This window comes from Natator depressus, chromosome 10 (genome assembly GCF_965152275.1).
Source record: "Natator depressus isolate rNatDep1 chromosome 10, rNatDep2.hap1, whole genome shotgun sequence".
Classification (NCBI taxonomy): Eukaryota; Metazoa; Chordata; order Testudines; family Cheloniidae; genus Natator; species Natator depressus.
In genome coordinates, this window is record NC_134243.1 from 78,449,363 (window position 1) to 78,475,804 (window position 26,442).

Here is a 26,442-nt window from a genome sequence, read left to right on the forward strand (position 1 = left end):
TTCTGACCCGGGGCAGTGCTGGGTGTAGTCCCGGCTGCAGGGGCCGTGACCTCAGAGGGGCGGGAAGGCGCGGAGTTCGCTTCGCTTTCCCTGACTGGAAGGCCGGCAGGGCAGGGAATGGGCTCCCACCGGCACCAGGCGGCCCTGCGGCTGTACGACTGTCTGCTGCAGTGAGTGTCCCCGGGGGCTGGCCCAATCCAGGCCTCCCCGAAGGGGTCCGGCAGCTGCCCGGCTCCGGGCCGCTCACTGAGGGGCTGGGAGACGGTCCGGGGGGGCGCAGCGGGAAAAGGAGACGGGCTCGTGAAGAAAAGGGCAACGGGCCTTCCGTTGGGGGCGGCGGGGGGGCAGTCGGTGACAGGCCCATGGGGCTCCCGCCTGATGCGCGGGGTGGCTGCCTGCGGGGCCGCGAGCGGCACGCAGCGGACACCCCCGGGGTTGGCCCCGGAGCCCTTGCAGCCCCGATCCAGGGGGCGGCAGCTTTGAGCGTTAGCCCTGCCTGGGCTGGGGCCTCTTATTGCCACTGCTTGGGTGGAGCGGGTCATCGCCCTCGGAGCAATTGCCTTCGCAGACGGTTACATATGATAAATGGGGAGGGGTGCGGGGCTCTCGGGCTGTGCTTTGGCTCCTGCCCTGAGTCATTTCCAGAGCACGGGAGGTAGGCTGGTTCCGCCAGAGGTTGAGGATTTTGCGATCCAAAGTCGATCATAGAATCATAGAATATCAGGGTTGGAAGGGACCCGAGGAGGTCATCTACTCCAACCCCCTGCTCAAAGCAGGGCCGATCCCCAATTAAATCATCCCAGCCAGGGCTTTGTCAAGCCTGACCTTAAAAACTTCTAAGGAAGGAGATTCCACCACCTCCCTAGGTAACGCATTCCAGTGCTTCACCACCCTCCTAGTGAAAAAGTTTTTCCTAATATCCAACCTAAATCTCCCCCACTGCAACTTGAGACCATTACTCCTTGTTCTGTCATCTTCTACCACTGAGCATAGTCTAGAACCATCCTCTTTGGAACCACCTCTCAGGTAGTTGAAAGCAGCTATCAAATCCCCCCTCATTCTTCTCTTCCGTAGACTAAACATCCCCAGTTCCCTCAGCCTCTCCTCATAAGTCATGTGTTGCAGTCCCCTAATCATTTTTGTTGCCCTCCGCTGGACTCTTTCCAATTTTTCCACATCCTTCTTGTAGTGTGGGGCCCAAAACTGGACACAGTACTCCAGATGAGGCCTCACCAATGTCGAATAGAGGGGAACGATCACGTCCCTCAATCTGCTGGCAATCCCCTCCTTCCGGACTGTAAGTGCTTCAGAGCAGGATTTGCCTCTGTTTCTGTGTCTTAGGCCTGCTCTACACTTAAAAATCAGACTGACCTCACTAGGTCGCTGAGGGGGTATGAAAAATTTCACGCCTTCAGTGCCATATTTAAAATTTTTATTACAGCTAATGTTAAAATTATATAATATACAGGTTGAGAAAAGAGTGTTTGTACATCTGGGTATAGTGTTTAGATTATCCACAAATTCAAGGTTTGTTTTTAAAGTCATAAGATACATATAGTGGATAATCAGCAGTAACCCAAATTTAGATGAATGAATTTAAGAATACAGTTTAGATATTTAGCATCCAAGTATTCGGGTACGTTACTCATGAAAAAAGTTATACAGAGAATTGGTGGTGGAAAGCAAAATATATCAATGAGTGAAGATTGTCCCTCAGTAATTGAGAATTTAGGATAGGTTGTCCGTTTAGAAAAAAACAGTCCATCAGGAAAGTATTTCAGTTACTTTCCTGATAGCTCAGTGGTTTGAGCATTGGCCTGCTAAACCCAGGGTTGTGAGTTCAATCCTTGAGGGGTCCATTTAGGGATCTGGGGCAAAAATTGGGGATTGGTCCTGCTTTGAGCAGGGGGTTGGACTAGATGACCTCCTGAGGTCCCTTCCAACCCTGATATTCTATGATTCTATGACTGCACTTCTCATCAGCACTCCAGCTTATCCCTCTTGGTATTGCTGAGGTCCAGTGATGTGTTCTATGTAGACGTCCCTGACCACCTGATGGCGTCCGACGCCATGAGTTGTTGCATCAGCTGAGCGTAGTGTTGACCAACTTCACATTCTCTCAGCTTTCCCTCATTACCGGGGTCCCATGTGCCCAGGGCTCCGACGATCAGCACATGAGTTTGAACCTTGTAGCCCCTAGTTCTCAGGGTGTCTATTACATCGACCTAACACCCAGTATAGATGTGGCTTGGCTGACGAAAGGAGTCTTCCATGGACCTTGCTACTGCGTCTTGGAGAGGTGGATTAACTATATCAATGAAAAAGCTCTTTCCGTTGAAGTAGGAAGTGTCTACACTATGGCAGTACAGTGGCACTGCTGTAGCAGCTGTAGGGTTATCAACCCTCCTGGTTTGGCCGGGAGTCTCCCAGAATCAGGCTCGATCTCCTGGAGGCTACTGAAGCCAATCCGGGAGATTTTAAGCCACTAAAAGTCTGGCGATGCAGTGGGACTAAAGCAGGCTCCCTACTTACCTTGGCTCCGTGCTGTCCCTGGAAGTGGCAACATGGCCCGCAGCAGCTCTAAGAGGAGGCATGGCAAGAGGGGGGTGTCTCTGCGCACTGCCCCTGCCCGGAGCGCCAACTCCTCAGCTTCCATTGGCCAGGAACAGGGAACCGCAGCCAATGGGCGCTGCAGGGGCAGTGCCACCTGTGGTAAGTGCTGCCTGGCCAGAGCCTGCACCCCACCCCCGTGCCCCAGTCCCCTCCTGTACCCGAACTCCCTCCCAGAGCCTGCACCTCAACCTCTTTCCCTAGCCCTGAGCCCTCTCCTGCACTCAAACTCCCTCCTGGAGTCTGCACCCTGAACCCCCTGCCACACCCCAACACCCTGCCCCAGCCCTGAGCCCTCTCCCACACCCAAATTCCCTCCCAGAACCTGAACCCCCTGCCCCAGACCTGACCCCCCTCTGGCACCCAAACTCCTTCCCAGAGCCTGCACCTGAACCCCCTCCTGCACCCCTGTCCCAGGCCCCTTCTGCACCCAAACACCCTCCCAGATCCTGCACCCCCTCCTGTACCCCAATCCCCTGCCCCAGCCCTGAGCCCCCTCCCACACCCAAACTCCTTCCCAGAGCCTGCACCTGAGTCCCCACCTGCACCCCAACCCTCTGCCCCAGGCTCAGCCCAGAGCCCCCTCCCATGCTCAGAGCCCTTTGGCCCCAGCCCAGAGCCCACACCCCAGCCTGCACCCCTGCCCCAGCCTGGTGAAAGTGAGTGAGGGTCGGGGAGAATGAGTGAGGGCTGGGGGCTGGAGTGAATGTGGGGGCCTCAGAGAAGGGGCAGGGGTGTGGCCTTGGGGCAGGGGGCGGGGCACGGGTGTTTGGGTTTGTGCGATTAGACAGTTGGCAACCCTAAGCAGCTGTAGTGTACGCATGATGTTCTACATTGCTTAACAGGCTGTCAACTCTAGCCACATAATTGTAATAGGAGATGAATACAGTTATTAAGAAGTTGGTATCATCTATACTGGGCAAAGTATTATGGCTGATTGATTAATTTAGTAAAATGAGAGAGTAATGGCAGGTGAAGCTAGCTGCAAAAAAGTGAGTGGCTCTTGGGTAGAAGAAACTGCAGTCAGTCTTGGTCTTGCCTTGGTTTGGTGCAAACTTGGGTTTCGATTCTAGAAAGGGATCCGTGTGATCCCTACATGGAGTTCCACATAGGCACACTGGTCTGTTCATGTCTTTCCCTTTGAGGACTGGGGCCTTAATATAATGTCAGAAATAGCACCTTAAATTCTAGTGTATTCAAAGTGTTATAACTGAAACTTGTTACTGCTTTCTAGGAAAAAAAGGAGTTTTTCTTGATGGCATTGCAGAGAATATTGAGCGAGAACTGGGAAAAGGAAGAGAAGTGAAACTAAGGCCTTGTCAACACTAGAAAGTTATACTGCTTTATATACAATACTATATGCTCCCCCCGCCGGCCTCCACAATGTGGATGCAGTAAAAAGGTGTTTTATATTTGTTTTGTTATTCCCATAAACTATACCTGTATAAAGCACCTTTATACACTGGTATAAAGGTATAATTTAACTGTGTTCATGGTAGAGATTGCACTAATATAACTGGATTGGTTAGAACAAAATTCACAAGCCTAACTGAAATAGTAATACTGGTTCCAAAAACTGTGTGTAGACCAGGCTTAATGCATTTTTAAAAAGAGTAGTTTACTTTAAGAAATGCCAGAAAATTGAGTCTTAAAACATATCTAAAACTTAGAACACCAGAAGAATACCAAGGCTTTGTTTAGATTAGAGTTTTTGGTGCTGTTGTAACCTGAGTTAACTGTTAACATACATATGTAGCCTAGGCGAACCATGACCTGGAATAAACATTTGTGTCTTGGATTAAACATTTTTGGAGTGTCTATGTTAGTATGTACATTCATCTTGGTTAACTCAAGTTATATGGCAGTCATTTAACTTGAGTTATAACAGGCCTGATAATTCATGTCTAGATGAGGGTTGATAGATTGTGTGAAGCTCTCCATTATATTTTAGGGTCTCTGTCCTGTCCAGCTCTGACAGTATGTAAGTTCTCCAAAGGAAATCTATATGCTGTAAGAAGTGGTATTGGTGTTGCTTTCGGTGCTCTGATAGCGCAGTAATAGATATGGCAAAAAAGTCTGAATTGAATGGTTGCTATTTTTCTCCTCTATAATTACTGAACTTTTGCCGCAGTGTTTTAGATGAGATGTGAAAACAAATAGCTTGATCAGTTTTGGTCATTAAAAGATCTCCTGGTTGCTTGTCAGAGTTACGGGTATTAACCAGTAAGAGTAATAATATACTGAAATTGGAATATTCCTATTTTTCTTCACTTCCACTTCTCAAACTAAATTTTTGCTGCTGCCTTTCAGTGGTAGATTAGTGATCCATATTCATACTGCCTGTAAACTGCATTTGGATGCCTCATGGTGAAAGGAGTTAACAGTACGTTGTCAGCCAAAAATTACTCTCCATCTGAATACTTTTTACCCATTGTTGTTTCCAGTAACACCTAAGATTAATATAACTGAAAGAGACTGAAAAATAAGACTTTCTCTACATTTGGAATTTGTTTACTCTGCTCACATGGCACAATTCTGTGTTAAAATCACTAACTATGCTGGAGAAATAGTAAAGTAAGTTTTCCCTTCCATTTGTGAGTGTCTCTCACGGCAACAGAGAGAAACACATTTTTAAAAAAACAAGAATTAGGAAGATACAGACCTGATCTTGCAAACTGAGGTGGGTCAGTGCAGAGCTCCATTAAATTCAGTGGGGTCTGCTCCCATAGAGGAACTTGCAGGATCAGTGCCTATGATTGTAGAACCACAGAGACTGTTAAGGAGACTCCAGCAGCTGTTGAACTTGAAACTTTTTATTTTTCTAAAGTTTTTAAATTGACTAGATTTGAAATAGATAATTCATGTAGTGTAAATGTAGTTTTATTTGGAGTCAGTAGTGTGCCGTAGAGTAAAAACTAAGCTCTGAGGCTCATTTGCTTTCTAGTTTTTAGAGACAAATGTATCATTTGGGGAGGGGGGGAAAGAAAAAATAAACTAAGTGAATATTTTCTTTTATTTCAGAGTATATAATGAAGGAAACAAAGGTATCCCCAAAGACCCATTTCCCTTTGAGGTAAATACATTTTTTCTTTTTTAAAAAAAATAAGCTTAGAAGTGGTTTGAAAAATTTCCAAAGACATGTCAGAGACCATTATTTATTTTTAAATTTATAACAAATGGGTGTGTAGAAGAGAAGCATCTAATCTTGGGATCTTGGCAAATTTGGCATAATTTTAAAAATGAGTAACATTTAAAAACAGCTTTCTCAAAGCTAGAAAATAAATAGCTGAATAGAAATGACAAATCAAACAGTACCCTTAGTGCACTCCTTTTCTTTTCATATTCAAAAGCTGTGCTTTGCTGCATGCCTTGAAAGCAGCAGATTTGGGCTATTTGGGATCAGCTCAGGGACTGAATTCCAAACTTTAGAACCACTCATGGAGAAACTGTCATGAGAAACTCCCCCTCTCTTTTATACCAAGGGGATTACAGCTTGAGTACCTCCACTGACTGCAGCTGCAACAGCACGGCATGGGAAGATGGCAATCTCTTAGGTCTTAAGCTATTCGGGGTTTAATAGGTCATTTTAAACCATACATTTCCCCTGGAAACCAATAGGCAGCCAGTACTGATTTGGGAGCTGTGGTTCATGATATGATGTTATTAAGTGGCTTGCAACATTCTGCATCATCTTAAATTTCTCAGTTGATAATGTTTAGCTCCATGTAGAGTACATTGCAGCTGTCTTATCTTGAAGTGAGAAAGGCATGGATTATTAATGAATGGTTGAAATTATAGTAGAAAATAGTTTGTTGTGTAATTAGTTGTTTTTGAAATCTTTATCACAAAAATGACTTCTAAACACAATGTGTAAATGCAATACATTAAAAAAAATGTTCTTTTCTTTTGGCAGGCTGATGTCCAAGTACGTTTGGTTGATGAGGGTTGCGGAAGTCCCTTAGAAAGTTTTTGGAATGGAAACAGTATGATATTCATTATGCAGAAAGTGGTAAGTGGGTTTTTTTTGTTTTTGTTTTAAAACTAGAGCTTTACGTTTACATCCCTGGAAACGTCCAAATATATTCCAATTTTCAGATTTACATGTGCATTTCTTTTAAAGGGACATGTTGAATTCACTGGCCAAATGGAAGAATCACAAATAGATGATGCCACTTATATTTCAGAGGTTGCACCACAGAAGGGTTCTGGACCAGTTGCTCTGTCTGTTACAAGAGCAAAGTAAGTTTCCATAGTTTTATCTTTTTGTTTAAAAGCAGTTTTATACCTTATTCAACACAAAAGTAAATTCTGTGCAGCAATGTAACTAGTATACTAGCTGTTGTGTATAGCTAAACTAAACAGGCAGCAGGGGATGGATCACTTCATGATTACCTGTTCTGTTCCTTCCCTCTGAAACACCTGGCACTGGCCACTGTCAGAAGACACGGTACTGGGCTAGATGGCCCTTTGGTCTGACCCAGTATGGCTGTTTTTATGTTCTAGCTAATCATAGGAATTTGCAAAGCTGTATATTAATGGGGAGATGACTGTATTTCATCATGGAAAGGGAGCTCATACCTACTAGAAATATTAATAACTGAAGGAGTAATAAACCTGATATAGCAAAGGCACTTGTGAGCAGTCCCATTAACTTAAATTGGACTGCTCGTGTGTGTAAGTGTGCAGGACTGAGACGTAAATGACTTTACTGTTAATACACTAGATTTTGAAGTAGAGTTAACAGAAAGGGGTTAGCTAACATCATGTTAAATTCTGTTAATGATTGTTCTTTTATTACCAGGCAACTGATTTCACTCTATACAATGGCACAAAATCCAAACATGACCCATCTGAAGATAAACAAACCGGTTGTGCTTCCTCCCCTGTGGGTAAGATGTGACAGCTCTGACCCTGAGCATACCTGTTGGCTAGGAGCTGAGCCTCTCAAAAATGGGAACAAAATCACAGGGATCAGTTTTCATACGGTTACATGTAATGGTAAGTTCCTCTTGGCTGTAACGTTACACAGTCAGCCGTTCCCCAAAGTTGAAAGAGGGGAGGACAAGAAATAAATGAGAGTTAATACAGTAACAAGCAATATTCCCATGATGGGTGTCCACTTGTGCTCTATAATCTAAATTTTCATTTTAAAATAATTGTCTCTAGCCCAAATGGTATCAAAAATAACCTTCAAAGTGTGACCGGAATGCAATCAATGCAGTGGTATTGTGTCAGACTGTCTGCAGAGCTGTACCAACAACTTTTAGGGAACTGAGAATTTCTCCCATTCATTTCACTTATATATAGTAACTGAACCCTACTGAACATTGAAAAATGCCATTAATTTGCACTGCTAATTGTACAAAAGCAATAGAGGGATGATTGTATTTTGAAGAATAGCTTTACAGTGAATGGCATCTTATTCTGGTGTCACAAGTGAGCAGAATTTGCATTGTGAGTGGACCTTGGGAGAATACCGCCACTTATTTTTTCCATTTTGATCACTTAATAATTACATCTGAGTGCTAAATTCAATTTGTGGTTAGCATTTTCTGAAAGTCTCTCTTCCTTTCCCAGGTCCTACAGCTGATATAACCTGTTTTGCAAGTCTAGAAGACCTCAAAAAGGCACACAAAATCAGACATCGCTCATCTATTGTAGGTTTTTCATGCTTTCCCATGCTTTGAATATTGTAAATTTAATTATTTTAGTTGTAAGATTCTTTGTATATTTGTTGATTTGTGGGACTTTTTGGTTAGCTTTATGGGTGGTGTTTATATCTTGATTTGTGTGTGGATCTGTAGCACTGTGAGCTCCTGCTAATCTGGGAAGCAAGGGACCACACATGGTACCTAACTTTTGGATGTGCGACATTGCAGTATGTTTCTCTGACACTAGCCAAGTTTTATTTTTAAAGTTCTCTTAAAAATGTTTGATTGATGGAACACCTGCCCAGTACTATGTTGATTTGGCATTTTAGGGCTCTTTTGCAGGCTTCAGGAAGTATCACATAACATTCTTTTGAAAATAATCCTTAGAAAGGTAGATCTCAGTTTTAAATGTCTATTTAAAATATATTCATTCTAGGTGGCAACCAAAGGCTTTGCTCAATATGAGCTCGTTCGATCCACTACATTGGAGGATACAGTGATTGAATCAGAGAGTAATATATATATTGATATTACATGGAGTATTGTGGATAAGATTTTACAGACACCTCCACTCACTGCAGCAGCAACATTGGTAGGAGAAAGCCTCTGTCACTGTTTATACCAAGTATTGTAGATCACAGAAAATATGCTAATTTTTGCTGATTACATTATTGTTGCAGTAGCAATATAGTGTGTTGATAACATTCATAATAAATAGTTCATCAGTTTCGTTAATAAGGTTTTAGCAAATTTGTATTCCAAACTCAAAATCTGATGTGTATTTTTGGAATTTTCAGAACATTAGACTGGAATCTGGGGACCCCAGGAGTCCTGTGTTCCAGTTACATAGAGAACTGCAGTTTCTGATTGTAAGTATAAATGTGAAATTCCCAATTCATATCAGTTTGGTTGTCAACACACAAGGAAAGGTATTTTTTACATTTTTTGTGTTCACAGAATCATAGAAGATTAGGGTTGGAAGGGACCTCAGGAGGTCATCTAGTCAAACACCCTGCTCAAAGCAGGACCAACCCCAACTAAATCATCCCAGCCAGGGCTTGGTCAAGCTGAGTCTTAAAAACCTCTAAGGATGGAGATTCCACCACCTCCCTAGGTACCCATTCCAGTGCTTCACCACCCTCCTAGTGAAATAGTTTTTTCTAATATCCAATCTAGACCTCCCCCATTGCAACTTGAGACCATTGCTCTTTGTTCTGTCATCTGCCACCACTGAGAACAGCCGAGCTCCATCCTCTTTGGAACCCCCCTTTATGTAGTTGAAGGCTGCTGTCAAATCCCCCCTCACTTTTCTCTTCTGCAGACTAAATAAGCCCAGTTCCCTCAACCTCTCCATGTAAACCATGTGCCCCAGCCACCTAATCATTTTCGTTGCCCTCCACTGGACTTTCTCCAATGTGTCCACATCCTTTCTGTAGTGGGGGCACAAAACTGGACACAGTACTCCAGATGTGGCCTCACCAGTGCGGAACAGAGGGGAATAATCACTTCCCTCGATCTGCTGGCTGTGCTCCTACTAATGCAGCCCAATATGCCATTAGCCTTCTTGGCAACAAGAGCGCACTGTTGACTCATATCCAGCTTCTTGTCCACTGTAATTCCCAATTCCTTTTCTGCAGAACTGTCGCTTAGCCAGTTGGCCCCCAGCCTGTAGCGGTGCATGGGATTCTTCCATCCTAAGTGCAGGACTTTGCACTTGTCCTTGTTGAAACTCATCAGATTTCTTTTGGCCCAATCCTCCAATTTGTCTAGATCACTCTGGCCCCTATCCCTACCCTCCAGTGTATCTACCTCTCCCCCCAGCTTAGTGTCATTCACGAACTTGCTGAGGGTGCAATCCACCCCATCATCCAGATCATTAATAAAGATGTTGAACAAAACTGGCCCCAAGACCGACCTCTGGGGCACTCTGCTTGATACTGGCTGCCAACTAGACATAGAGCCATTGGTCACTACCCATTGAGCCCAACGATCTAGCCAGCTTTCCATCCACCTTATAGTCCATTCATCCAATCATACTTCTTTAACTTGCTGACAAGAATACTGTGGGAGACTGTATCAAAAGCTTTGCTAAAATGAAGGTATATCATGTCCACCGCTTTCCCCATATCCTCCGAGCCAGTTATCTCATCATAGAAGGCAATCAGGTTGATCAGGCATGACTTGCCCTTGGTGAATCCATGTTGACTGTTCCTGATCACCTTCCTCTCCTCCAAGTGCTTCAAAATGGATTCCTTGAGGGCCTGCTCCATGATTTTTCCACGGCCTGAGGTGAGGCTGACCAGTCTGTAGTTCCCCGGATTCTCCTCCTTCCCTTTTTTTAAAGATGGGCACTATATTTGCCTTTTTCCAATTGTCCGGGACCTCCCCCGATCGCCATGAGTTTTCAGAGATAATGGCCAATGGCTCTGCAATCATATCAGCCAACTCCCTCAGCACTCGGATGCAGTAGATCTGGACCCATGGACTTGTGCATGTCCAGCTTCTCTAAATAGTCCTTAACCTGTTCTTTCACCACTTGGGGCTGCTTACCTCCTCCCCATACTGTGCTGCCAAGTGCAGCAGTCTGGGAGCTGACCTTGTCTGTGAAGACCAAGGCAAAAAAACCATTGAGTACTTCAGCTTTTTCCACATTTTCTGTCACTAGTTTGCCTCCCCCATTCAGTAAGGGTCCCACACTTTCCCTGATCATCTTGTTGTTGCTAACATACCTGTAGAAACCCTTCTTGTTACCCTTCACATCCCTTGCTAGCTGCAACTCCAACTGCTTTGGCCTTCCTGATTACACCCCTACATGCTTGAGCAATATTTTTATACTCCTCCCTAGTCATCTGTCCAAGTTTCCACTTCCTGCAAACTTCCTTTTTGTGTTTAATCTCACCGAAGATTTCTCTGTTAAGTCAAGCTGGTCGCCTGCCATATTGTCTATTCTTTCTGCACATCGGAATGGTTTGTTCCTGCACTCTCAATAAGGCTTCTTTAAAATACAGCCAGCTCTCCTGGACTCCTTTCCGCCACAATCAGCCTCCCAGGGGATCCTGCCCATCAGTTTCCTGAGGGAGTCAACATCTGTTTTTCTGAAGTCCAGGGTCTGTATTCCGCTGCTATCCTTTCTTCCTTTTGTCAGGATCCTGAACATGACCATCTCCTGGTCACTGCTCCCCAGGTTGCCACCCACTTCTTCTATTCCTACCAATTCTTCCCTATTTGTGAGCAGCAGGTCAAGAGGAACATGGCTCCTGGTTGGTTCCTCCAGCACTTGCACCAGGAAGTTGTCCCCAATACTCTCCAAAAACTGCCTGGATTGTCTGTGCACTGCTGTATTGCTCTCCCAGCAGATGTCAGGGTGGTTGATGTCCCTCATGAGAACCGGGGCCTGCGATCTGGAAACTTCTGTTAGTTGTCCAAAGAAAGCCTTGTCTACCTCCTCTTCCTGGTCTCGTGGTCTATAGCAGATGCCCACCATGACATCACCCTTGTTGCTCTCACCTCTAAACTTAACCCAGAGGCTCTCAACAGGCTTTTCTCCAGTTTCATACTGGAGCTCTGAGCAATCATACTACTTTCTTACATACAATGGAAGTCCTCCACCTTTTGTCCACCGCCTGTCCTTTATACCTTTAAACAGTATATTTTTATGTCCTTTATACAGTTTATACCCATCCATGACAGTGCTCCAGTCATGTGATTTACCCCACCAAGTCTCTATTATTCCAGTCACATCATAGTTCCTTGACTGTGCCAGGACTTCCAATTCTTCCTGCTTGTTTCCCAGGCTTCTTGCGTTTGTGTACAGGCCCCTAAGATAACTAGCTGATTGCCCTGCTTTCTCAGTGTGAATCAGGAGGGCTCCCCTGTTGCACCCTCTTTCCCACTTACCTCGGCGCTTAGGTCTCCATGCCTTGGCAAACCTAGTTTAAAGCCCTCCTCACTAGGTTAGCAAGCCTGCCTGCGAAGATGCTCTTCCCTCTCTTCGTTAGGTGGATCCCATCTCTTCCAAGCAATCCTTCCTGGAATAACGTTCCAGGGTCAAAGAATCCAAAGATCTATCTCTGACACCACCTGCGCAACCAAGCATTTACCTCCACAATTGGATGGTGTTCTTATTTAGAATCTCTGTAGCTGTTTAAAAGGTTCTTTGAAATTACATGAATATATTAAATGCAAAATAATTTTTAATGCAGTGTTAAGGTTGAGAAATAAAGAACACACAAATCAGAACATTCCAAACGTTTCTAACACAACATTAGCTTGGCAGTATTGCGTACCATATACATTTCTTGGTGGAATTTTCATATGGTGGGTAATTTTTCTTTGCAAGTTTAATACACTTTTATATTCTCTGTTATGTGCAGAACCTCAAACAAAATAAGTGTCTCTGGATTTTTTTGTGCTCTTAGGTTTTGGCTGAAGGCTTGAAGACTGGTGTGACTGAATGGCCTGAGCCTTTGGTAGCTGAATCAGCGGTTGAGCTCGTCCAGGAACTTCTGAATGGTATTTTTGTTTAATAATTTGAGATGCTATGATTGGGTGAAATTGTGTGGAGAAGGGCAAATCCTGTAATCAAAATTTATGTTAAGAAAAAAATTGCAAGGGACTTAAAATTTCACAAGAATAAAATGAAAATGCCACATAAGATTATGATAGTATTGGAACTGCAAATAGTAATTTATAAAGGTACTGTAGTCCACCAAAAGTGTTCAAGAAACAGGTTACTTTGTATACCTCTAACTCTCCTGGTGAAATCATGAGAGTCCTGTGCAATGGGTAAACCTTAGTGTTTTTCCCATGTTGTGGAGAATAGGAAGAAAAAAATGAAATGAGACAAATAAAAATCTCTTGTACAACAGTTTACAGACTGAGACAGGAAAGACACATGTAAACATAGTGGCCAAGATTTCAGTGACTAGTGATTTCAGTACACCAATCTTTGTGTGCCCAACTTGTGTTATCCAAAATTATCCTGAATTTCAGAAAGTGCCAAATGCCCACTCTTTGAAAGTACATCCTTTTTAAGGTGCCTCAAACGGAGGCTTCCAAAAATCACTAGTAACTTCTGAAAATTCTGGCCACTGTGCGCAAAAAAATTCATGTCAGAGCGGCTACAGACATGCAAGTTTAAGATTATAGAAAATGGATGTAGAAGAAGAGAAATGGAGAACTTTAGAATGAAACTGAAAATATCCACAAATTAGCATATAGACTAACAGAGAAGCAAAAAAATATAAGGAAGAAAACCAGAGATGTTGATAAACAATAAAACCATCGTTTCAGCATTAGTGAAGAGAGGATAGGTGTTAACAAGCTATCTCTAGGCAACTATTGTAAAAGTTATTGTAAAATATTGTATATTGTATAAAATATTGTATATTGAATATTGTAAAAGTAAGTGTGAAAAACTGACAAAACAATTTACTTTAAAAATACACAAGAAGGGACCATCCCAGACTAAACTGTCCTTAATAGATGGGCATATACAAATAATATAACAAATCCTTCCATTATGCAGCTGAATGTATTAGATGCAGGAGTGTGGTGATTTTTTTTCAACGCATGTGTGCACACCTCCAAACCCTTCTCTTCCACCTCCCCGCCCTTGAGGAGGGCAAGGAACCCATGACAGCATTATGAACTCCTTTTTAGTGGGTGAGGATTTTTTTTCATAAGCCTGATTAGATCATCCACCTGAGGTCCCTTCCAACTCAAATATTCTATTTTCTAATTTTGAATAGTAGAAACAGTGTTTAGAAGGACTCACAAAGAAAGATAATACCTGTCAGTATTTGTTATCCATCCAGCTAATGTCTGTTAGTAGGACCAAAATTGTAACATATCTGAGACTTATACTGTTGTTCAGCTATACATGATTATAGTGGTGCAATTCCTTTCCCTCCCCCTTCTAGATTTAAAGAATAAACTGGATGGATTTAATACATCAGTACATAAAAATGATGCAGAGGTATGTGTATTTTCAGTCATCCTCTTGTTTCTTTCACTGTCTCTGCAGTACTTTGAAAATTTCCCCTGTTGTCCTTACTCAGCATGAACTGTAGGAGATCTATTGTTTCAAAGTACATGTAGCCGTTGGGCACTTAGCTGAACGCGAAATGCCATTTGTGCCTTTTCAAAATCTCTCTCAATGTTTTATAATTTAGCATTTTCCCCGGAGTTTTACTTAGCTTTTAGTACTTGATTGTTATGTTCAAAGAGAAGTAGCTGTGATCTTCTCCAGCAGGCAACACCAATCCTGATGGATAGGAGTGGATTAACTCCACAAAGGTCTGCTTCCTTCTCTCTCTTCCTCTTTACCTATGGGTTGGAGATTTCTCTCTCTGATTTCTTCCAAACACGATCACTTTTCATCATCTTAATCTTCCCCTCTCATCTCCTAAAGTGATCAGTCTCATGCTGCTATTTCACCTTCTTGCATGAAGCGACTTTGATCTCTGTGCCAGTTTCACTCTGCCGCGGCTTGGCTCTCCAGTGGTCCATGGCCTACTGGAGGGTCTGGAAACTGGCAAATTTATCTTTCTAGCTGTTTATGTAACACACACCACCATGGTAATTTCCTGCCTTAAATAACTTCATACAATTTTGTAGGGATTTTAATATTTTTTGTATTTATTTTTAGTAGTTATTTAGTAATTATGTTAGTATTTTTATTTATTTGTCTTCCTCCCTCCATAGTTGAGTTTTTTTTCTTTTTATGGGACGGTTAAGTCAAATAAATTAATTTTCCATTTTGATCTCAAGTCTGTGATTTAATGTACAGCAACAAAATCATAAACTTTAGTCCTGCATCAAAGATCATGGGGAAAACTATATGCTCAGGTAATTTATTTATTTATTTTTTGTATTTGGTGCATTGCAAGTCATATATTAAAAGAAAAAACAAAATCACCTGTGAAACCTGTGCAGTACTAGTCATATCTTTTACTGGTGCTTCTCTAATTCCATTACTGCAGCTGTTTATGCCAGTACTTTCTGTCTATACTAGTATAGCCAGTTGTAAGTCACAGTGGAAGGATAGGTTTGAGGGAGTCAGCGTCCATTTTTACTCATTCTAGGCAAGAATTCTGGTCAAGCTCTGCCTTGCAATGGCCAGAAATCTTTCTTCCCAACATCAATGCCTTTTCGAGGGCACATAACCTTTAGGAATTAGCTGTTTCCCAAGAGGTTAGGACTGTGGCTCCTCACTGGTTTGTTAAGACTTGGTAAAAGCATGTTTCTTAATTGGTATGAAATATGTTTATTTATCAAACTACTGATTGGGCAGGAGAAGAAATATTAATCTTGCGAATAGACTTGGCCATTGGAGAGGATTTGATTTATGTGGATCTTTAGAATAGTGGTGTGCAAACTGGAGCATATGAGATTCTCTGGGGTTTGTGTGAAGAAACTGGGATCCTGTGAGTCCTGCAGAACCCACTATCATAACAGTGGGAACAGGATAAAAATAGACTGGGTATTATGGGGCAGGACAGGAGCGGGATTAAAAAAATAGTCCTCTTGCACTGCAAACAACATGAACGCCCCGCCTAGCAGCCACCCAGCTCTTAAGGCAGCACTGTTGCCAGTAGTAGTGCAGAAGTAAGGGTGGCAATAGAGGGTGGGATGCGATAAATTCTGTGAATGATAAGGGGGGGGCACGATTGGAAAAGTTTGCACACCACTGCTTTAGAATGTTATGACAAATGTTTGACTTCATTTTGAAGGAGCATTTTCAAGTAAAACTCTCTCTTTCAGAAAGTCCAATGTGACTCTGCTGCAGTGGACAGTTCAATAAAATCACTTTTTAATGAACGAGGAGACCTGGATTTTGCTGAACAATTGTGGTGCAAAATGAGAAAGAGTAAGTGTTTTTTCTCACTGCCTTATAACTTTTACACATTTCCTATACCACTTTTTTATACATATTTTAAGAAATTGGTATAAGTTTCTCCAAGTTTTAAGAACTGATTAACTCTTCAGGATGGTTATGCCATAAACAGGCCTAAGGCTCATTGTCATTCATTTAATCATAAGATAGCATGCTCTATTTACGATATTATAGGAAAGTATGGTGACTTGTGGTATGTGCACATTGTCTCCTTGCCGAGTTGATTGTTGGTTCTGTTGAGCAATAAATAGTGCGTACCTACTTTGTTACTGACAGCCATTTATCTATTAAAATAGACTTTACTGGGGCTCATGGAATATATTTAAAGTAGGTAGTTCCTCAGAAAATGTTATAGATGTCAACCTTTGCAAATAATATATGCAGTCTTGAGGGCCTATTAATTAAATCAATTACTGTTTTTTTTATTAACAAGTGACAGTTTTGTCACATAAATGCCTTTTTTTACTTGTAGGGCTGACTTGGAAGTCATGATCATTGTTTTCTGATGTGAATATTGCCACATTAATGAATGCCTTTGTAACATCAAAAGCAGATGACTAAAATGTACTCTATACAAATGTATAATATACCCTACTCAGGTATATCAGTACTTGATGGTTTCTGCTGATGCAGAATGCAGACACTCCTCTCTTAAGTGAGGCAAGCAGTTAAGAGCATATATTAGTTTCTCTGGAGCATGAAGCATTGTTATCTGTTTACTTCAGTTTGTAACAAACACCTTGAACTGCAGTCTATAAAGCCTGACACGGTCTAGGACTTAATTAACTGAGAAATCAGCTCTTTCTCTTCATGTCCTGTTAACAGTATTTATAAACTGTTGAGTTGCTTTCACTGTTGGTTCTGGAGCTGTACTCTAGGGCAGGCATTATCAGTAAAGGGCCATTCTCTGGAACCTGCTCTCACAGACCTCTTGTCAAATATCATGGTGAAGTGCAAGACCTCTTTGTTAAGTCTCACATTTAAACTTATCTTTGGGCCGTTCTGTGCAGTACATTTATGGGATTTTGTTCTTGAAGTTTTTTAAAGTCTTACATTTTGTGCATTGGTCAACTCTTTTATCATCTATGTGATAAAGGAAGATAGATGTTTTTGTAGCCATTATAAATTAAATATTGGAATAACTCTTCTCTCAAGGTGTCACTTCCTATCAAGACTTGGTAGAGTGTTTCACACTGATTATAAAATCCCTAGAACATGGTGAGATACAGCCTTGGGTATGTATGTGTATCCTGAATATGTTTTCATGATAAAAATATCAGCTTTGGATGTGTAAATAAAGTAGGATACATTTCTTTTAAATGTTTGTAAATTACTCTCATTTTGACATATTTTAAATTCAGTTTTTAAATAGTTCACTATTAGTTTGTCTCTTTTTTTTATAATGTCTTGCTTTTAAATTATACTGTGTATTTCATCTATATATTACAAGAAAAATCTTATTTTTTTTAGATTCATCAAGGGAGTAGCAGTTTACTAAGCAAGTTGATTCAACAATCTTATCATGGAGCTATGGAGGCTATTTCCCTCAGTGGTGTCACTCCAATTCAAATGCTTCTGGAGATTGGTCTGGACAAAATGAAGAAAGATTATGTCAGTTGTTTTATAGGTAAACCTGTTATTTAAAGACATGACTGGAAATTCACAAGAAAAGGCTATTTGACCCAAACAATCCATCACCTCTGTTTTTGACTTCTTCTTTTTAACTTCACCTCTCTGTCACCTTAGCCTTTTTCCTTATTGCCCATAAAATCTTTACTTACCACTTAGTGTGTTCCTTTGCTGACTTTTAATTTGAAAGGTTTCAGAGTAATAGCCGTGTTAGTCTGTATTCGCAAAAAGAAAAGGAGTACTGGTGGCACCTTAGAGACTAACCAATTTATTTGAGCATGAGCTTTCGTGAGCTACAGCTCACTTCATCAGATGCATACTGTGGAAATTGCAGAAGACATTATTATATACACAGACACCATGAAACAATACTTCCTCCCACCCCACTCTCCTGCTGGTAATAGCTTATCTAAAGTGATCATCAAGATGGGCCATTTCCAGCACAAATCCAGGTTTTCTCACCCTCCGCCCCCCCACAGACAAACTCACTCTCTTGCTGGTAATAGCCTATCCAAAGTGACCACTCTCCTTACAACGTGCATGAAAATCAAGGTGGGCCATTTCCAGCACAAATACAGGTTTTCTCACCCCCCCACCCCCTCACACACAAACTCACTCTCCTGCTGGCAATAGCTCATCCAAACTGACCACTCTTCCCACAATGTGCATGACAATCAAGGTGGGCCACTTCCAGCATAAATCCAAGTTTAACCAGAAGGCTGGGGGCGGGGGGGGGGTAGGAAAAAACAAGGGGAAATAGGCTACATGGCATAATGACTTAGCCACTCCCAGTCTCTATTTAAGCCTAAATTAATAGTATCCAATTTGCAGATGAATTCCAATTCAGCAGTTTCTCGCTGGACTCTGGATTTGAAGTTTTTTTGTTGTAAGATAGCGACCTTCATGTCTCTGATTGCGTGACCAGAGAGATTGAAGTGTTCTCCGACTGGCTTATGAATGTTATAATTCTTGACATCTGATTTGTGTCCATTTATTCTTTTACGTAGAGACTGTCCAGTTTGACCAATGTACATGGCAGAGGGGCATTGCTGGCACATGATGGCATATATCACATTGGTGGATGTGCAGGTGAACGAGCCTCTGATAGTGTGGCTGATGTTATTAGGCCCTGTGATGGTGTCTCCTGAATAGATATGTGGGCACAGTTGGCAACGGGCTTTGTTGCAAGGATAGATTCCTGGGTTAGTGGTTCTGTTGTGTGGTATGTGGTTGTTGGTGAGTATTCGCTTCAGGTTGGGGGGCTGTCTGTAGGCAAGGACTGGCCTGTCTCCCAAGATTTGTGAGAGAGTTGGGTCATCCTTCAGGATAGGTTGTAGATAGTCTATTTCCAGCAGGAGAGTGAGTTTGTGTGTGTATGGGGGTGGGGGGGGTGAGAGAACCTATATGGGGGTGGGGGGGTGAGAAAACCTGTATTTGTGCTGGAAATGGCCCACCTTGATTTTCATGCACGTTGTAAGGAGAGTGGTCACTTTGGATAGGCTATTACCAGCAGGAGAGTGAGTTTGTGTGTGTGGTTTTTGGAGGGGGGTGAGGGGGTGAGAGAACCTGGATTTCTGCAGGAAATGGCCCACCTTGATTATCATACACATTGTGAAGAGAGTGGTCACTTTGGATGGGCTATTACCAGCAAGAGAGTGAGTTTGTCTGTGGGGAGGCGGAGGGTGAGAAAACCTGGATTTGTGCTGGAAATGGCCCATCTTGATGATCACTTTAGATAAGCTATTACCAGCAGGAGAGTGGGGTGGGAGGAGGTATTGTTTCATGGTGTCTGTGTATATAATAATGTCTTCTGCAATTTCCACAGTATGCATCCGATGAAGTGAGCTGTAGCTCACGAAAGCTCATGCTCAGATAAATTGGTTAGTCTCTAAGGTGCCACCAGTACTCCTTTTCTTTTTAATTTAAAAATTATCTCAGAATAACTATGGCTTATAACTAAGGCTGTAACAGATTTCTAAACTAATCTTTTTATGTAGGTTTTCATAAATGTCAAGATGATAGAAACCTATCAGTCTGAAAAATCTGAAGGGAGAAATTTGAATAATATCCTATTTATTTAACCAGAGCCTGTTTTTAGGTGTGATAATGCTTTAGGTGGGGAAAAATCCTTACTGTCTCTCTTTCTCCCTTCTTGTAATCAAAAGGGGTTGAGGAGAACACAGCCAAGAATACTGACAGTATCATTTATTTTACAAAATGAATGTATCATTTATTTTACAAAATTAATAAATTGCATTCTTGAGCCACACCTTGAAATAGAAGCTAGCATGTAGGGATATTAAAAAAAATAAAATAAATAAATAAAAATTGTTACTTCAATGGTGTTGTGGCTTTATCTTCAGTCTCACAGTTGCATTGTTTCTTTTGCTTCCATTCTGCTGTTGTTTCCATTTTTGTTGTTTTTTGTTTTGTTCATTTTTGTCATTGTCACTTTTATCTTACTCTTTGTTGGAATTATTATTTATCAAGGTATTACCACAAAACTAATTTAACCATAAATTCCTTTTATTAAATCCAAAGGTCAAATGGCATTTATACAATTGTTCTAAACATGCCTAGAAAGTCTAAATAATAAGCAGTTTACTACCTCCAAATAGTAACAAAACATTTATAAGCATTTGATCAGGATACTTACAAACAGGCCAAACTCAGGGATATCTTAGACCCATAGTGGTCGACTCCATCATGGTCTGGCAGGTATTACCAATAAAGTCTTTCAGAGTTTACTTTTTTATATCCCTTAACAAACTATTGATGTCATTGCCAATTATCGGACCTTAGGTAAGGCCATATGAAGGATTTTCTTATAAAGTCAATTATTTACTGCACCTGATACCCAGTTGATTGTGTTTTATTACTATTACTTCAGCTCAAACCTTAAATAAGATAACACTGGTATTTTGAAGGGTCACTACAAGTTTAACACAATAACTTTTCTTTCTGATGTTCTCATTCTTTTTGGTCACATGCTTTGGGCCTATTGCTCATGCTAATATCCCAGCTCAATTTAAAACCATAGTTCACCCAATCTAATGTGGGCCTATATGCCTATGCTACTTTTTTTCAAGGCTTCACTCTTCACCTTTTCTTCATTCCCTGAGTCTTCCTACCACACTGCCAGCCTGTATGCACTCTCATTTGCTCACCTGTTTCTGCTGCTTCAAACCTTACGCTGTTTAGGAGGGAGAAGCATTGAGAACTTTAGGGCTGGTGACCTAGCTGATCCTAGCACCTGCTATGCCTACGTCTGCTGCCCCTTTGCATTTCCATGAAGGGAACATGCCCTGTTGGTGGCTGGCAACCACTGTCTCCAACACCAGCCACTTCATGTTTTTCTTTGTACTTACAGCAGTGAGTACAAAGAAGTCCTCAGGTGTGGTGATTGCACTCTTCTCTTAGTGTGGCTTCCTGTGGCCACCTGTTTTGCTTATGCCTGAAGCTGCCACAGTGTGTAGCATGTTTTTGTTTCTTTAAAAAAAAATCTTTATTTATTTTGCAGGCCAAGAACTTGCAACATTAACCTATCTGGTGAGATATTTTAATTCTTATTTTGAAAGCAATATAGAGTTTTGACATATACTTGTTTAGATTAATTTTCTCTCCAAATTCATAAAGCCTATTTGCAGGATTACAACATATATTCTGAGTTCTCAGCCTTGAAAACTGAGTGTTTTAAAGACTTTTTTAACTCTGGCAAGAGGGTAAAGGAAGGAGAAATTAGGTCAAAGCTGAGGTACCACCTTCTATGTCCTTATCTACAGAGCTACTTCCACTTGAAAAATATGATAGAACCATGGCCAGGATTTTGTCAGGAGCTGTGAAATCCTGTCCATTAATTTGGATCTGCTCCTGAGAATAGAGTGCTTACAGCTGTTGAAACAAAATTTTAACTTCAGTAGTAGAGAAAATTTACATTCAGCCGTGAAGGATTGCGGTTAGAAATAGGGTTTTGTAGCTCTTGCATTTCAGTGCCCCTGAAGGTTTTGCTTGTTTGTCACTCTTTTCAAAAGTTGATAACACTCTGAATTGGTGTTTCATACGTATTTGAAGTGAACACTGTCAACCCTGACAGTCCTAAAATTCTACTATAAAAACACTTTTTCTTCCAAATCATATTCTTAATCATGGAAAGTCTGTCACCTCCTTAAAACTAGGATTGCTGTATGGATAAAATATCAACGTGTGGGATTAATAGTTTAGGTGGTTGGTAACAGCAGCTTAGTCCCCTGGGTAGGGCACCATATTGTAGATCAGGAAATCTAGATTCTCTTCCAGACTCTGCCATTGACTTGCTGTGTGACCTTATGCACAAGAAGTCACATAACCTTTGTGCGTTTTTCCCCATCTCTAAGTGGAGACCATACTTCCCCATTTTTGTAAAAAAGCTTTCAGATCTAGGAATGAAAATTGCACTATGAATGCAAGGTGGTAGTATTTTTGTTAGTATGACATCTCCACATTTCATTTCCAGCTCTCTGGCTCAAACCCAGACCAAAGCCCTGATTCAAACCTACTGAAGTCATTGGTAGTCTTTCCACATCTGTGGTGATCCAAAGTAACCACCGTGTTACAGCTGTTTGACCCATGTGAAAAGAATTGGTAGTCTAGACCCATATGCACAAGCCATCCCAATTAGCATTTTTATTGGTATTTTCAGCAGAGAGCCAAAAATTGCATGGCCATGGAGGTTAAACTACTTTCTCACCCAAGAGGTGGACTTTCCAGGTCAAGGTTGGCGTGTATTTGCAGATTAAAAGGGAACTTGAACTTTTGCCAGTTATTTTGTACATGTCCCATGTATAATCCAGTGTCTTTTTCACCATCACTAAACTTTTTTTTTTTTTTTTTTTTTTTGAAGTAGGGAAGAGAGTGACATTCTAACTTCACTGGCATTTGACTCAATGTCAACAAACTGCGTGTTCTAGGGTTACTTCATGGTTGTAGGGTTGCATGGAGTGTTGCTTCTCTTGGCTGCAAGAAAGCATGGTGTTTCGGTTACAAGAAATATGCTTAATGAAGCATTCTGAGAGCAGGATTTTTATAAATCAACACCCTATTTTCTCATAAAAAAGGGGCAGACAAATGTAGCAGAAAGAGTTGACCTTCAGAATGTGTACAAATTGAGTACTCATCTGGTTAGCATATTTAACCCACCCAACACCAATAGTTACCTTTTAAGAGCTTTGTTTATTTCTTGTTTTCAAGTCTATATTTTCTTCTCTAGGACTACTTCATTTCCACATCAGTAGAGCTACAGGAGCAGGTTAATCGCATTCAAAAACTTCATCATATGCTGGAAATATTGGTCAGCTGCACAGTCTGTCTTCACTTTAAACATGAGAACCTCTTCCCTTTGATGCAGTAATTATTTAATTTTTACTTTCCATCATAAATGTCAATAATAAATGGATTATTTAAATAACTAGATATAGTTAAAAGGCAGACTTTTTATAAACTGTATTTTATTGATAATGATTGTGAGGAACGGGGACTGTAATGGGAGCATTTGGATCTTCCTGTTCAATTTTTCTGCCCTGGTTTAATACCCTTGTACTTTTCCCCATCATCTTGTGAAGGGATTCAGGGAACTCACTAGAATCCTAATTTTCATTTTCTTCTCTTCTTCCTTTTCCTTTCTGAGCTCTCAGATCCCAGCCATTCCTCCATTCTGAAATATGTAAAACGGGTATTCAGAAGAACATACCTTCAGAATAACATTAAAAACAAAAATTTAGTGTGTTTTTTTTTTTAACCTTAGCTTTTTTGTTGCTGCAGATTCTTTCTTGCATGTCTTGTTTTATCAGCCCTTTCAAGTCATGCTTTCAAACCTTGCAATTTTTTGAGGCTTTCATCCATTTAGCTCTTAACTAATGCAAAATCCCAACATACTTCATATTTATTTTCAATGCTACAAAGTTTCTGTGACTGGATAGTGTGAAAAATTAGCCTTCCATTCTAAAAAATACGCTGGTTTTAGAGGGAACATTTGTGAGGAATAAATATTGTGCAACTGCAATTTGTCAAGTATAGTAACTCTTATGAAGTCACTGTTGTGGTATGATCATTTTCTGCTGACCTGGGAAGCAAGAGCCAAAATCAAGTTTCGGAATCAAGGTTTTCTGCAAGTGCATAGTAACTGATCTATTGTCATGAAAGCATGAAAATGTAGTTAGTTTTGCATGTATATTTATCTGGGGTTGAATAGTTGCATAAACACTCATCCAAGAAGTAATAAGTAACAGTATTTGACTGCTTTTATCACAGGTCCTGCATAAAATATTACAAAGAAAATCCTCTGAATGAGAAGCATGTGTTTCAGCTACCAATCAGACCAGCTGTTGTCAATAAGTTCTATCAAAAGTAAGCAAACCTCAGCTTTCATAATAGGGAAATTCCTATCTTGATTGAGTACATAATTATTAGGGTTTTTTTGTGCTCTTTGATTATTCCCTCAGTGATCACACACAAATATGGAGGGTGGAAATAAATAGTGGACATGGTCAGAAGGAGGTTAAAACAGTATGGCAGCTTAGCACTAGTCCTCCTGTTGAACATATGACTTCGAACAACCCAGGTAAGGAACCATTTCTGGTATAAAATATTAAAATGATACTGTAAGCTTGAATTTTTTTTAAATTAACTAGTGGTGTATTGTTTTGTTTGACCCAGTGTCTCATACAGCACTTTTTAAACAGTGTGGCTTAAATATTTTTTGTTTCCTTTTTATGCATAAGAATTTCTTCAGCAAGGGAGAAATTGACTATATGTAGAAAAAGTGAAACTGGCTAAATGTAAAAAGTGTTGCTGCATACACAAAGTAAACAAATGAGGTGGGGAAAAAACCTTTCTGTTATAATATTATTAGGTATTAGTTGTAACTATATGAGGTACAAAATTTTCAGTGTGAGATGATTTTCCCTCCCCAGCCTGACAGTTACTTTTAAAATGGACTATAACATAGCTCTACATATAACTGTCTTTGAACTTTGGCATCCTGCTTCTCAGCCCAATAGAGAGGGTAAACGTATTGTTAACATGAAGGGTAGGTGTCCAGATTTCAGGGATAGGTGTTCAGGCTGGAGCAACGTTTTAAAAAACTCTTGAAAAACTAGGGAAGAATTCCAAGTATAGGACAGTTGATTTGATTTGCCTTTCTTTTGATAGTGGCAAAAGAGACTAACGTTTTAGTAGATCTTGGACATTTTCTTATCTTTCAAAATAATTTTGAGAGCCTATTAATTTCAGTGGAAGGTGGTGCTTATAACAGATTCTTGAAGCCATCATGTCAAACTTTCTTATGAGCTGTCATTTGTAAGAATACCATGTTAATACTTAGTTCTTTTGTACTGCAGGAGTACTTTGTGATACAACAGTTAATGGAAACACCGAAGAAAGTATGTATTTTATTACCATGGCTAACTGCAGTCAGGTGCATTTTACATAAAAGAATGCTGGTGTACAGATAGATGCTTAGAAGGTACAGTAAATCGAAAATATTGTCAGCATATTTGCTTCCCCAAGTATATCTAAATATATTTTATGGTTGGAAGATTGATACCCTATATTTGTTAGTTATTTGTTGTGTTGAAGTTTAGAATCTACATAGACCCATAATTGAACAGTATGTGTATAGTTTGTAACATGCAGTTATTTTAAAAAATTAGTATAAGATGTAATTGCTTTTAAAACTAATTTTGATAGTTTATAAATTATGAATATTCTACTTTTTAACATTGTTTTAATTTTATTTTTATTGCTTATTGTACAAAGTAGCTGACCAAGAGCAAACAGCATTATAAAATATTTGCTGGTGTCACATGATGTTACATCAGTAAAACCTATTTGGAGAGATGCTCTACCAGTGCCATTTAAATTTTGTAAAAGAACTTCAGTTTTCTCTAGCCCTATATTTATATTTTGGAGTTGTTCTTCTCATCCAGCCCAAATTCAACATTCCTTTAAATGCAAATAATTGATTTTAATCACTTTTTTTCATTTGTACTTTTGAGTTATTTTTATAAAGAACATTCATATAACTATTAAAACGTTGATTTGATTTACAGTTAAATATAGCCTTTACATTAGATTTGGTACTACTTTTTGCTAGGAGGATGCACATTTATCTAATTATATAGCATAACGTACATTTGTTCAGTAATTTGAGGCTAAAGCTTTTCTGCACAACAGAAACTGTAAGTACTGACATTTGGAAAAAAGTAACTGCCAGCATTCATTCTGTTGTCAAAACTGAAAATGATATAGATCATACCATATTATTAAGTTTGACCCCAAAATGTAGTTAAAGATGTTTTCTCCCTGATTTTATATACCAAAAAACAGCCTTTATAGTTTGAAAAGGGCTCGTTGAATCAGTGTATGAGATTTTTATTTATTCAGATTTCTTTAAATTATTTTAATAGATTATATTCAGTTTAGGCTTTAGCATAGGTTGTCATAAATTCAAATTTAAATAAATTAATCTGTCTTAAAAAAACCCACACATTTAAACTGTATTTCAAAATTTAACTTTTAATTTAAATTTTAATATGTTTTTATTTTTAAAGTAATTGATTTTTATTCACTCTTCTTGAATAGAAGCTAAGAAATCTATCTGTTTTGTGCACAGTTAACCTG

General features: G+C 40.3%; 1 protein-coding gene across 2 annotated transcripts in view; it reads left to right on the plus strand.

Moving 5' to 3' along the window:
* The first annotated feature begins 53 nt into the window (after nucleotides 1-53).
* The window catches only part of ZWILCH (zwilch kinetochore protein), a 30,000-nt gene continuing 3,611 nt past the window's right edge, over nucleotides 54-26,442 (plus strand). For both annotated transcript variants that reach the window (XR_012641317.1, XM_074966599.1), the window contains exons 1-18: nucleotides 54-170; nucleotides 5,632-5,683; nucleotides 6,524-6,619; nucleotides 6,731-6,849; nucleotides 7,412-7,608; nucleotides 8,188-8,267; nucleotides 8,698-8,853; nucleotides 9,059-9,130; nucleotides 12,680-12,773; nucleotides 14,183-14,238; nucleotides 16,026-16,131; nucleotides 17,314-17,393; nucleotides 17,629-17,785; nucleotides 21,308-21,336; nucleotides 23,033-23,169; nucleotides 24,073-24,168; nucleotides 24,264-24,382; nucleotides 25,161-25,285. Coding sequence is in view for 1 of the 2 variants with exons in the window: in XM_074966599.1 (XP_074822700.1) it covers nucleotides 118-170; nucleotides 5,632-5,683; nucleotides 6,524-6,619; nucleotides 6,731-6,849; nucleotides 7,412-7,608; nucleotides 8,188-8,267; nucleotides 8,698-8,853; nucleotides 9,059-9,130; nucleotides 12,680-12,773; nucleotides 14,183-14,238; nucleotides 16,026-16,131; nucleotides 17,314-17,393; nucleotides 17,629-17,785; nucleotides 21,308-21,336; nucleotides 23,033-23,169; nucleotides 24,073-24,168; nucleotides 24,264-24,382; nucleotides 25,161-25,252 (1,791 nt within the window). In the remaining variant the exon portion in view is untranslated. The remainder of the gene's footprint in view (nucleotides 171-5,631; nucleotides 5,684-6,523; nucleotides 6,620-6,730; nucleotides 6,850-7,411; nucleotides 7,609-8,187; nucleotides 8,268-8,697; nucleotides 8,854-9,058; nucleotides 9,131-12,679; nucleotides 12,774-14,182; nucleotides 14,239-16,025; nucleotides 16,132-17,313; nucleotides 17,394-17,628; nucleotides 17,786-21,307; nucleotides 21,337-23,032; nucleotides 23,170-24,072; nucleotides 24,169-24,263; nucleotides 24,383-25,160; nucleotides 25,286-26,442) is intronic.